Source organism: Triticum dicoccoides, chromosome 6A (genome assembly GCF_002162155.2).
Source record: "Triticum dicoccoides isolate Atlit2015 ecotype Zavitan chromosome 6A, WEW_v2.0, whole genome shotgun sequence".
Taxonomy (NCBI): domain Eukaryota; kingdom Viridiplantae; phylum Streptophyta; class Magnoliopsida; order Poales; family Poaceae; genus Triticum; species Triticum dicoccoides.
In genome coordinates, this window is record NC_041390.1 from 505,214,104 (window position 1) to 505,226,182 (window position 12,079).

The window sequence follows — 12,079 nt, forward strand, 5'->3', positions numbered from 1 at the left end:
TACGCACCCGACTGACACGATCAAGCGATCAACCGACTGAACACTGGTGTTTTCCTAAATCATAGCCACATCATCAACGAGCTCATCATGATGTCGGGATCACATTAACTCCACAAGAACAAGCAGTATGGGTTGCACCACACTTTAGCCCATAAAGTTGAACTATTCGGGCCATATAATATTTGTTCCATTAAATAAGAATATATTCATTTTTAGTAAAAAAAACATAATACCAAAAACAGTGAGGACTAGAGGAACCAACATATTTCATGGTTGAACAACAACAAATTGAGCTTGTATAACAAAACATCAATTTTATAAAAGAACATGCTACACTTTGTCTAGTTTATATAAGTGACATGAAGAGGTAACATAGTTTTGCATTATCACTTCTAGGTCTGTACACAAAATTTCCAGGTTCTCCACTAGAGAGCCCGATCGGACGACGGGGAGTGCGCTAGGCAGACGGCGACGTGAGGCGAGCGCGGATGCCCCCAGGAGGCGGGTAATTCAACATCATTTAAAGGAGTAATTGTTGTCAAAGTAAAGATACTTGATGTATTTGACCTAATTTTACATATCTTTATGGCCTAAAAAACCAGCCAATGAAATGATGAACCATTGGTCCGACTAGTGAAAATCCAAGCCGACAACATCATTGATTTAGCAACAGGTTCAGTATTTAAAACTATGAAACCAGGGCAGCACCGACGGTAGGTTTGGAGGAGCCATGACCACCAAGATGGCAGGCCTTCGTCCTCTAACAACCTGGTGCATCCTTGGGCCGAAGGGCGGCCAAGATCATTCCTCTTGGCAATGATGTCGTATGGGAGGCAGTGCTGCTTCAAGATGGTATCTGCGGCGAGCAGCTATAGAAGTCTCGTGGACCAAGGGAAGTAGCTTTTGACTCGAACGCGTTTTCATTTTCTGTCTAGGGTCTTCTTTGTTAGTTTTTGGGATCCCTTTGTTATTTCCTGTTCCTGTAGGGTCCTGTGTGTAAAATGTTCCCTACAATTCAGCAACGGTTGCGCAGTTAAAATATAAAGAGAGAAGTTCAAAAAAAAGAGAGAGAAATATCCGAGGCGAAGCCCGTCTTCCGCATCAAGAAAATCGAGAAGCACCTTCACGAAGAAAAAGGAAAAGGAAAACGAGAAGAGCAGTCCATCTTCTTGGGCCGCAAGCCGAGCTGGAGAGGCGCCGTCCAAGCACGCACATATACGCCCGCATCTCCCACCACGTTCTCGATCGAACCGGCGGGCCCCGTTAAACCCTACACCCGCAACCCCCCCCCAAAACCATGGCCGCCGCCGCCGCGAAGGTCGGGGCCGCCGTCCTCTCCGCCGGGGCGGCCCTCGCCGCGTCCTCCCAGAGGGTGAACGCGGAGGGCGGCTCGGGGTTCCGCTTCCCCGGCTTCTCCTCCCCCGCCCCCGCCCCTGCCCCCGCACCCGCCCCAGGCGGGCCGCCGCCCGCCGCGCCCGCCGCGGAGGAGGCGCCGCCCAAGCCCCGGAACGACAACCCGCGGACCACCGCCGCGGGGTTCGACCCCGACGCGCTGGAGCGCGCGGTCGAGCTGCTGCGCGAATTCGAAAAGAGAGATGATGCTGATGTCAAAAAGGTAGGTGTTCGAGGGCCGGGGGGAGGCTCAGTTATGTCTGTGCTTTGGTTCTGACGTTGACACATGGTTGTGCAGTCGTTCGCCCATGCTAACAAGCGGGAGGAGACGCGGCAAGCGGAGTTCGCTGCAAGGAAGGCCGACTACCTGAAGGAGGCTGCGCAGATCGAGCTCGTGAGATTACTTTCTGTCATCTCGTTGTTTGTTCTTACTTCGTTGGTCATGATCCTTTGAACGAATTGGCATTAGACTCGCACTGTTGCAAGAGTTGGCAAATATCTTCCGAACGATTTCAGGCATTTCAATATCACGAGGTGTTGTGTACATTACTGCTAGTACTTTCTGTTCCATTTTACTTGTTGGTTGGATAGCGATAGTCTAGACCAAGCAAGGGGCATATGCAATTTACTAGGTGTTATCCAAGAATGGAAGAAAAGGAGAATTAAATTCAGGTCCAATGGTGTACTCTTCAATGAGTTAGGGGATGCCACACACAATAATTGCCGATCTTTCAGTGGCACACACACACACGAAAATAAAACTGCTATTTATGTACTATTCTCTTGCTTCCCGGTAGTTCGCATGGAGTTTTTGGTACTTAATTGCGATGCATATATATGTTTGCTACTTATAATCCTGTGGATACCAACTGCTTGACTGAAATCAAGTTCTACTGCATCCTATTTTATTACATGCTGTAAATGTTTCAGATCATGCCCATTTATATGTATTTTACTAAACATATATCTTCACTGCTAAATTTATTTCTTGTATATTTGTGTGTTTATGTGGAGTTGCCTTTTGTCACATTTGCAGGAGAGGACACGTGTAGAGTATGAAGAGAAGAAAAAGCTTGCGCAAAGTCAAGCTGAAATAAAGGCACAAGTAGCTCGATATGAGGATGAGCTACGAAGGAAGAGAGCGCAGCATGAGCATGAGGCACAGAGGGCAAGAAACCAGGAGCTCGTGAAGATGCAAGAAGAATCTGCAATTAAGCTAGAACAGCTGAGACGCCAGAGTGAAGAGGAAATCAATGAAATACGGAGACGGACAGAGAAGGAAAAGGCACGAATAGAGCAGGAGACTATGAGACTGCAAAAAATGGCAGATGCGGAGGCGAAAGCACTTGAACTGCAACTGTCTGAAGATGTGAAACGGCGATTGCTTATTGAGCGGGCAAATGCTGAGCGGGAGAAGTGGGTCCAAGCAATAAATACAACTTTTGAGCATATAGGAGGTATACCTTAGCAAGTTGCTATTTCCACATGCTTATTGAATATAAACATGTGAATTTCTTGGATGTTTTCTACTATAAGCTATTTCTACATGTTTGGATCGCATATGTTGAATGGGTAAACCATTCCAAAATTATGGCCTTAAGTTTAAACCTAGGGCAAATTACCCCAGGTGAATCTTTAGCACTTACTCTGTCTAGAAATATTTATGTTTCAGTGCAATTAGTAAGGAGTTAATTCCAGAGATCACATGTTTTTAGACGAAAAGAGATCACATGTTCCCTTCTCTTATTCCCTCAAGTGCGCATGAATTAATCTCTAAGCTCACATGTTCTCTTTCTCTCTAATGAATCACATGCACGCTGCTCATTTCCCATGTATGCACTGTTTGCACTTATAAGTGATGTTGGAGTGCAGCTTCAACTTATCCAAGGTGATTAAGATATTCCTGAGAAGTGGCATTATAGGAGAAGTGGAGTTAGAAGTGCGTATAATTTTTAAACTACCTACATATTTGGATAATATGAGATGGTAAACACCAGATATGGAGCCAGTAATTTGGACACGTGGGAGCCAAAGAGATAGCAATCCCGGAAGAAATACATTATATCAAGTGTCAATTGACATAGTGCCGCAACATATGTTTGGCAATAATGTTGATCCGTTGTGAGCATCACCAAATCACGACTGGTAGCAGACTAGTTGACAAAACAATCATAGTGGTGGCAGGCTGCCTTTCACTTACCCTAGTGCCGAATGACAAACCATTTATCTAGTCTTTTGTTGTCTGAGCACTTGGGTCTGCACGGACTGGACCTGAGTGTCTAATAGTGCTGCAGTGCTATAGGAAATTCCGGTCTAACATTTTTATTTTGACATTTTAGGTGGTCTCCGGACGATATTAACTGATCAGAATAAGCTAGTAGTAGCAGTTGGAGGCGCAACTGCACTTGCAGCTGGGATTTACACAACAAGGTAAAATTCATAATTGTACTCTCTATGTTTGAACTTCAGACATAGCGATTGGTAAATGACCATAAATTGAAAGGTATGCTCCAAGTGTATCTTGACCTTGTAAACTAAGGAATTAATTGCTTGAAACTGCTGTTGTGCATCCACTACCATAAATTGAAAGGTATGCTCCAAGTGTATCTTGACCTTGTAAACTAAGGAATTAATTGCTTGAAACTGTTGTTGTGCATTCACTTGATTGCAAGTTGCAACTTCTAAAATGTACTCTGTAATTCACAATGTAAGTACTTCTAGAATTTTTACCAATTCAGTCATTTCTAGGTTTGACCATCTGTAAAGAAGGAATTACTGTCATTCATGACATCAAATTGATATTACTAGATTCATCACGAGATATTTATGTGAGGCAACCTAGTTGCGTACATTGAAGACAAAATGACTCACATTGTGAATCTATGAGACCATTTTGTGCCACAATAATACTGGAAGCTATTATATTTTGTTGGATTCTTGTAAAAATTATAAAGCAGTATTACTGAATACTGATTGCTCTTCTACCGTCAATCCACTGTTCTTCATTTCATGTGCCTTGGCCCTTCTGCTGAAGACTGTTTTGTGTCAAAATTAACATAGTTCTTGACCTTCTTATCCTTTATTGCTGAATCCAATCTTGCTTTCTTTAGCCCCAACAACACAAATTACATTTTGTAGTTATATTTATATTTTTCATTTGTGCATGTGATGCTCTTATACAATTAACGCATTTGCCTCCAGGGAAGGTGCAAGAGTAGTCTGGGGTTATGTTGACCGTATTCTGGGTCAGCCATCACTGATCAGAGAGTCATCACGAGGGAAGTATCCTTGGTCAGGTGTCCCTTCACGTGCTATGAGTACTGTGACTAGCAAACTGAAAAATGGGAGCAATCTGGGGAAGGATGGGAAAGGTTTTGGTGATGTCATTCTGAATCCATCTCTTCAGAAGAGAGTGAACCAACTAGCTAATGCCACCGCAAACACGAAGCTTCACCAAGCCCCCTTTAGGAACATGCTTTTCTATGGGCCTCCTGGCACAGGGAAAACAATGGCAGCAAGAGAACTTGCTCGCGAATCTGTAAGTTACACAAGCCAATTCCCTGTGAGCACTAATGCAATAATTTGAAATATTATGAGTTCACTAACATTATAACCATTTACAGGGACTAGATTATGCACTGATGACTGGTGGAGATGTTGCACCATTAGGATCGCAAGCAGTCACCAAGATTCATCAGTTATTTGACTGGGCAAAGAAATCTAATAGAGGTTTACTCCTCTTCATTGATGAAGCTGACGCTTTCCTGTGCGAGTAAGTGATAGTCAAATCTTCAGACTACTGTTTGTTAACTAGATTCCATGATATCATGTGATTTTGCAGCATTTGATATTTCAGAAAGTATTTGAAATTGTCGTGTAATTGCTAAACATCAGCAGTAGAAGGGGTAGCAATGTTGTGGCTATTTCTATCCTCTATAATTGTCATGTCGCTTCTTCCTATGTCCGATACCACTGAGATATAGCTGCTCTCAAGTCCTGTACTTCTTGTTGGTAATATGTTTTGCCTTTACCCAACTGCAGCATTTGACATTTCTTTAATTCTGCAGACGGAACAAGACATACATGAGCGAAGCTCAAAGGAGTGCTCTGAATGCTCTCCTTTTCCGGACAGGTGACCAGTCCAAGGACATTGTGCTTGCACTAGCAACCAACCGGCCTGGTGACCTTGACTCCGCTGTTGCTGACCGTATCGATGAGGTTCTTGAATTCCCCCTGCCTGGGGAAGAAGAGAGGTCCAAGCTTGTCAAGCTATACCTTGACAAGTACATAGTGAAGGCTGGCGAAAAGCGAAAGGGCTTGTTCAGCTTCTTCCGCCGCCAGCCTCAGAAGATAGCGGTGAAGGGGATCACCGACGAGTTGATCCGGGAGGCTGCCGCCAAGACCGACGGCTTCTCTGGAAGAGAGATTGCGAAGCTGATGGCGAGCGTGCAGGCCGCTGTGTACGGGAGCACGGAGTGCGAGCTGACCCCGGGCCTGTTCCGCGAGGTTGTAGATTACAAGGTCGCCGAGCACCAGCAGAGGAGAAAGATAGCTGGTCATGCCTAGGAGTAGATTGCTACAAATGTTCAGTTCGGGAGAGAGTGCCTGGACGGGGGGCCGGTGATTCACCTGCCTCGTCTTCGCTGATTCTTTTTTGCTTTGCTATATGCTGACACCTGGGCGGAATTTTGGAGGCTTACATGTATCTACAACGTGAACATGATGCACTTCACTTCAACAAGCTCGGCATTTTTCTGTTCTATTTGTCCGCATACACTAGCCTTTGGTGGCATGATTTGATTTTACTAATAATATAGTCATCGACAGTCGCTGTAACTTTGATTGGGCTCTTTGCACCTGTCGAGAAACTCGACCAATATTTAGAGCCGCCCCTTACGAAATTAAACATAGGGGCATATTTGTATCAGCAAAATCTTTTTTCCTCCTTTTTCTTTTGTGAAGGGAAGATCCCGGCTTTTGCATCATGGCGATGCACACAGCCGACCCGCACCATCTCCCCTCCTTAAACATCATAAGGCATTTTAGTAACACATCGTATTTTATGCAGCGGAGAACTAAAATACTCCCTCTGTGAACTAATATAATAGTGATCTAAATGCTCATATATTAGATCACTCCCTCTGTAAACTAGTATAATATAATAGTGATCTAAACGCTCTTATATTAATTTATAGAGGTAGTAGTAAATTATAAGGAAGGATCATAGCAGCAGTGCTGCTCAAAATGAATCCAACCAACCCAATTTCGTCTTAAACAAGTAAATGTGATGATGCAAGTGCAGATTTCTTTTCACTGGTATATAAAGTGTGTACATAAATATATAGAAACAATCCACACAAAAGCCTGTTGCTAGTTGCAACCGGAGATTCAACACGGCTGTATCCACAGCTCGTAGCGACGGTGGTGATGGAAGATACAACAATGTACAGATATAGTCGAGACGGCATCCAGGCTCATTCAGCAGGGCGCTGGGTCTCAGGCACGTCGCACTCGTCAAGCAGCGCCAGGATGTTATGCTCAGGGGCGCTCACGGAGGGCAGTATGGCGCGCCTCCGGAGCGCAGACCGCGACCTTGTGGTGCTGCTGTCGGGCTCGAGCTGTGATCCTTCCTTCACGACCGGCAGGTCTGTCCTCGGCCTCCCGCCCGCTGTAGACATCCTCTCTTGCCATATCCTCCCATCCTAGCAACAATCAATCAATGAGTAAAGCCAGTAAGGAGCCAATATGCTTGTACTATCTGGTGCTGGGAATATATATAGAGAGGAAAGATCAAACTTTCAAGTATATATAAAAGCCGGCATGTCGTCACAGCTGTATTTCTGCTACACAAGTTCGCTACCATGTTTGTCTTTGTGGTAGCGATATCATATTCTCCCGTGGTTCTTGCTGCTTGCAGTGGACTACATGCGTAACACAATACAAACATGCAATCATTCAAAAACGAGACACATCATGGCTTACATGCAGTATAGATGGCTCAGGAAGCGGGCATTTCACTGGTTGGTCAAGGTTGACAGGCTCCACAGGGTGCTCCACCGGCTTGAATTCGATGCCGACCTCAATGCCGTGTGGGCTATCTCCAGGATCGGCTGCCGGCTCAGACTCCCCGGTCTCCATGTTGGGCGCCAATGTCTCCACAACCTCCTGCACCATCAGAGCGAAATTCGTCAAATTAGTACTACCAATTTCATTTCCCAAAACTGTTAACTCACTAGAGCAGTTGGGCAAGACAGCCAAGAGGTAACAACTGCTCTTGGATTTACCAAATCAATCAAGAACAATAACCGAGTAATACAAAATTTAGGATACTAACCTAAAAAGGTTGGATTACATTTAGGATATTAACATAAAAAGATCAAACTTTCCCCAATATAGCACAGAATACTCCTTTTTTTTTTTCTGACGAATCCGCAAAGAATGTTATGCTACGATGTTCTCGAATTCCTACTATTCTCCTATACTGCCCACATCATGGATTCATGCTGAGATTGTGAAATCCAAACCTGAGATCGGTTCTGATTAATCCATGTAAACAAGCGCAGCAAGCATATACGTAGTAGGTTCAACTCTATCTTGAACCGTACCAAACAAAATCAGCTAAAGCAGAAATCCTCCCTAAAGGAATCCTAATTTGAAGAACAGGATGAGGAAAGCGGAGGAGCTACCGTGTGCTGGAGACCGCACCATCCACTCATCATGAGACGAATACGGGATCAATCGAAATAGCTCAAATCTGAAACTTCCAGGACCTCGTAGAGCTAAAACAACGTAGCCTTTACATACCGTATCTACAGGCAGATCTCTCCTCTGGGCAAGTAAACTAGGGAGCAAGTAGGAATAGAGTAGGGATGGGCACGATAGATAGGAGACAAGAAAGGAGGAGAAGGGGGAGCTCACTACGGCACTCTTGGCGCGGCGGTGGCCGGCGCCGGAAGAGAACCTGGAGAAGATTCCGACCATCGTCCCCGCGGCTGCCGCCAACCGTCCTGGCTCGAAGCTTCGGAAAACTGTTTTTCTTGTGCAGGGGAGCGCTGATCGATCAAGTGATTGACTTGTCGGAGTGGCTTTAGCTCCCTCCTTTTTTCCCCATCTGGCCTAAATCGCTAAAACTACACACAAATGTGACGGATTGGTGATATTGGGAAAGTGGGGTATCTCGTTCCTCTCTATCTATTTATTTTGAGCAAACAATCAGACTTCACTAATTAATACTCTCTCTCTCTCTCTCTATAAACTTTTATAGTACATCGTTAGGAGTAATTAATTAGATATAGTATATATACTTTTTTAAATGGAGGAGGACCCGCTGCATCTAGACGATGCATGCAACCACTTTATTAATTATTCACACAAGACCTTATAAAATCATATAACAGTAAAACTAAAGCCACCGTCTAGGCAATATCTGTTGCTACTCTTATCCAGTTGATATAGGGATGCTGATAGTGTGGTCCTAATACCAAACAGACCTCGCAGACAAACCTAACATCTAAGACCTGAGGTCCCAACCAGGACGTCTGCCGGGTATGGGACACCCATCAGTCCGGCGCAGTCCTCAACCAGGACGCCTACTGGGTATGAGGCCGCCGCAGCCACCTGCCACCAATCCATCTTCAGTGCCGTGCTGCTGCATCTACCTTGCCCGGTCTAGCTGCCGTCGACGCCACCACGACGCCAGACAACGCCACCATCCTGCGCTCGTCCATCATCACACGCCCACCGGCGAGACCCCGCTGCTCCATGCCGCTGAGACCCGCGTTGTCGGTGTGCCAGATGCCACGCCGCTCCCCCGACACGAAACACCACCTGCTGCCACTGGTCCCATCCCCTCCGCCCGCAGTTCCTCAAACCGAGCACCTAATCGCCCCAGGCGATGCCTCCAAGAAGGACACGACACACGCAGTGCCGCCGCCGTCAAATCTAAGGAGATTTAGGGTTTTCACTCGGGCATGAGGTCGGGGTGGATGGCAGGGACCTCGACGGCGCCTGCAAGTAGGAGAACGATGACCCTGGTCGTCGTCACCGTCGGGATGAACGAGTCATCCAGAGTTTCCTCCGGTCTGATGTCATCTCTACCAGCCCCGCGAACGCACCGAGGCCGATGACTGCGATCATAAGCCACCAAGTGCAGCGGGAGAGAGCCTGCAGCGCGGAGAAGATCCACCGGTGACTCACGCCCACGCGGTAAGACACCGTCCATCCACCCCCTGCGAACGTCGCCAGCCGAGGACGCCGTCGCCATGCTTAACGGGGCCGCCGCCCCTGGTCCAGGTTCCTCCGCGAAGGCCGGAGTGGCAAGATCCACCGCGAGCGACGAGATCCGGCACCGCGCGGTCGACGCCATCGCCCAAGCCCACTGTCGACCGATCCCGCTGTCGCCGGGAGCCCGCACGCTGCTGGAAGTCCCACACCCATGGATCTGGGCACCGCCACGAGTCCGCCGCCTCCGGGATCCGCCACACCGTCAGGAGGGCCACACCCCGCGGATTAGGACGCCCGAGCCGCCGTGGATCCGGGAACGGGAAGAGAGACCCTCCACCGCCGCCGTCGCACGCACGGGCTTTGCCTGACGCCGACCATGGAAAGCGGCGGAGGGAGAGAAGGGCGCTGGAAGGATTAGGCGGCGACGGCGGTGGAGCCCTCCCGAGTCACCCGAGAGGTACGTGGATAGGGGAGCCCTCCACGGAACAGAGTGTGGCAGGCCAGATCTCCAAATACTCGTTACATCAAAAGGAAAAAACCCCAATACTCGTAATGGGACTATCCTAACTAGTACTGCCTCCGTCCCAAAATAAGTGTTTTAACTTTGTACTAATCTATATCTCTACTATCTAAAAAATAGATAAGGTTCCTTTTCCTGCCGTTGGACCATGTTCCGCCCTCCCCTACGTCCGCCCATCGTCCCACTACACATCGTAAGCCTCCTCCCCCGACCAAACGAAACCGGATTGCAAACAACGCACACAACACAACGAAAGAACCAGCGAAAAAACCCATTCCAAAGGAAACACACGCACATAGCGACCCATGCCGCCTCTCGTCTACCTCCTTACTCGGATCACTCAGATCCCGCCTGACATGACCATTAACGCCGCCATCCACTGGTTCCACCAACGCCTTGGCATTGTGGCCTTCCCAGCCACCTCTTCACACGCCTCATGATGCCCCAATCCTCATCTCCATGTGCCATGGCCTCCCCTGCTATGTCACCGCCACACAGTCTCCATCGACATCCCCTTCTATTTGGATCCGGGTGCCTGGGTATGCTCGTCCGTAGCATGATGGGCGTTGGAGGGCACCGATGGGACACCGTGATGTCCTCACAAAATCTCCCCATCTCACATCGAGGGCTCCACATCTCTGGCACACCGTGTTCACTAGAGGCAGATGAGCGCGGATGAACAACGGGGATTTTTCATCTGGGCTCCCAACATGGGCGCCCTAGGCGGGTCAACGGAGGTGTGGGCACGGTAAAGAGGCTCAAGGTAACAACGTCCATAGAGGAGTTTGGGGCCGTTGTCCACGGGTTCACCTCCAACACGATGCACAACAGCTGCGCTTGAGCAGAGGGGTAGCAGCCACAACAACCTGGAGGTACCACTAGGGAGATGGCTCATGTGGAGATTCAATTTGACCAACCGCTTCACGCCCTTCCCGTACCATGTCATGATTATCCTCGGCTAGCTCCTAGGTCCGTCATCCCTCCATGCCCGTTAATTCCTCTTTGCTAAAAATTAGTAGACCACTTTGCTAACTTTTAGCGCTAAAACTGAAACATACACACATGTATCTCTATTATCTAAAAAATAGGTAAGGTTCCTTTTCCTACCGTTGGACCATGTTCCGCCCTCCCCTTCATCTGCCCATCGTCCCACTACACATTGTAGGCCCCCTCCCCTGGTTTTCCCCTGACCAAACTAAACTGGATTGCAAACAACGCAGACAACGCAACAAACCAGCGAAAAAACCATTCTGAAGGAAACGCACGCACGTAGAGACCCCCGCTGCCTCTCATCTCCCTCCTTACTCGGATCGCTCAGATCCCGCCTGACATGACCATTAACGCCGCCATCCACTAGTTCCCGCCAACACCTTGGCATTGTGGCATCCCCAGACACCTCTTCACACACCCCATGATGCCCCAATCCTCATCTCCACGTGCCATGGCCTCCCCTGCTACGTCGCTGCCGCACAGTCTCCATCAGCATCCCCTTCTTTTTGGATCCAGGTTCCTGGGTATGCTCGCCCGTAGCACGATGGGCATTGGAGGGCATTGATGACCCACAAGTATAGGGGATCTATCGTAGTCCTTTTGATAAGTAAGAGTGTCAAACCCAACGAGGAGCAGAAGGAAATGACAAGTGGTTTTCAGCAAGGTATTCTCTGCAAGCACTGAAATTATCGGTAACAGGTAGTTTTGTGATAAGATAATCGTAACGGGTAACAAGTAAATAAAGTAACTAAGGTGCAGCAAGGTGGCAGCAAAGGACAAGCCTGGACAAACTCTTATATAAAGCAAAGCGCCCCGAGGACACATGGGAATTGTTGTCAAGCTAGTTTTCATCATGCTCATATGATTTGCATTTGTTACTTTGATAATTTGATATGTGGGTGGACCGGTGCTTGGGTGCTGCCCTTCCTTGGACAAACCTCCCACTTATGATTA

The 12,079-nt window shown here is 47.7% G+C and overlaps 2 protein-coding genes across 2 annotated transcripts; one reads left to right on the top strand and one right to left on the bottom strand.

The window, feature by feature from the left end:
• Nucleotides 1–1,282: 1,282 nt before the first annotated feature.
• On the top strand, nt 1,283–6,232 carry LOC119317516 (ATPase family AAA domain-containing protein 3-B-like). The gene is made up of 7 exons (XM_037591987.1): nt 1,283–1,615; nt 1,691–1,786; nt 2,429–2,849; nt 3,732–3,822; nt 4,594–4,930; nt 5,016–5,164; nt 5,460–6,232. The coding sequence occupies exons 1-7, from the start codon at nt 1,298–1,300 to the stop codon at nt 5,956–5,958; spliced, it is 1,911 nt and encodes a 636-aa protein (XP_037447884.1). The 5' UTR covers nt 1,283–1,297; the 3' UTR covers nt 5,959–6,232.
• A 445-nt stretch (nt 6,233–6,677) lies between these two features.
• Nucleotides 6,678–8,540, bottom strand: LOC119317517. Its single transcript, XM_037591988.1, has 3 exons — nt 8,311–8,540; nt 7,375–7,557; nt 6,678–7,094 (listed from the first exon to the last, which is right to left on the bottom strand). Exons 1-3 carry the CDS (start codon nt 8,371–8,373, stop codon nt 6,867–6,869), a joined length of 474 nt encoding a protein of 157 aa, XP_037447885.1. The 5' UTR covers nt 8,374–8,540; the 3' UTR covers nt 6,678–6,866.
• Between the last annotated feature and the right edge of the window lie 3,539 nt (nt 8,541–12,079).

Coding starts and splice junctions, on each gene's coding strand:
- LOC119317517 (XM_037591988.1), bottom strand. CDS start 8,373: ATGGTCGGAATCTTCTCCAGGTTCTCTTCCGGCGCCGGCCACCGCCGC. Junction 7,558..8,310: donor GCCGCGCCAAGAGTGCCGTA/GTGAGCTCCCCC, acceptor CTGATGGTGCAG/GAGGTTGTGGAGACATTGGC. Junction 7,095..7,374: donor CTGAGCCATCTATACTGCAT/GTAAGCCATGAT, acceptor GATTGTTGCTAG/GATGGGAGGATATGGCAAGA.
- LOC119317516 (XM_037591987.1), top strand. CDS start 1,298: ATGGCCGCCGCCGCCGCGAAGGTCGGGGCCGCCGTCCTCTCCGCCGGG. Junction 1,616..1,690: donor ATGATGCTGATGTCAAAAAG/GTAGGTGTTCGA, acceptor ATGGTTGTGCAG/TCGTTCGCCCATGCTAACAA. Junction 2,850..3,731: donor AACTTTTGAGCATATAGGAG/GTATACCTTAGC, acceptor TTGACATTTTAG/GTGGTCTCCGGACGATATTA.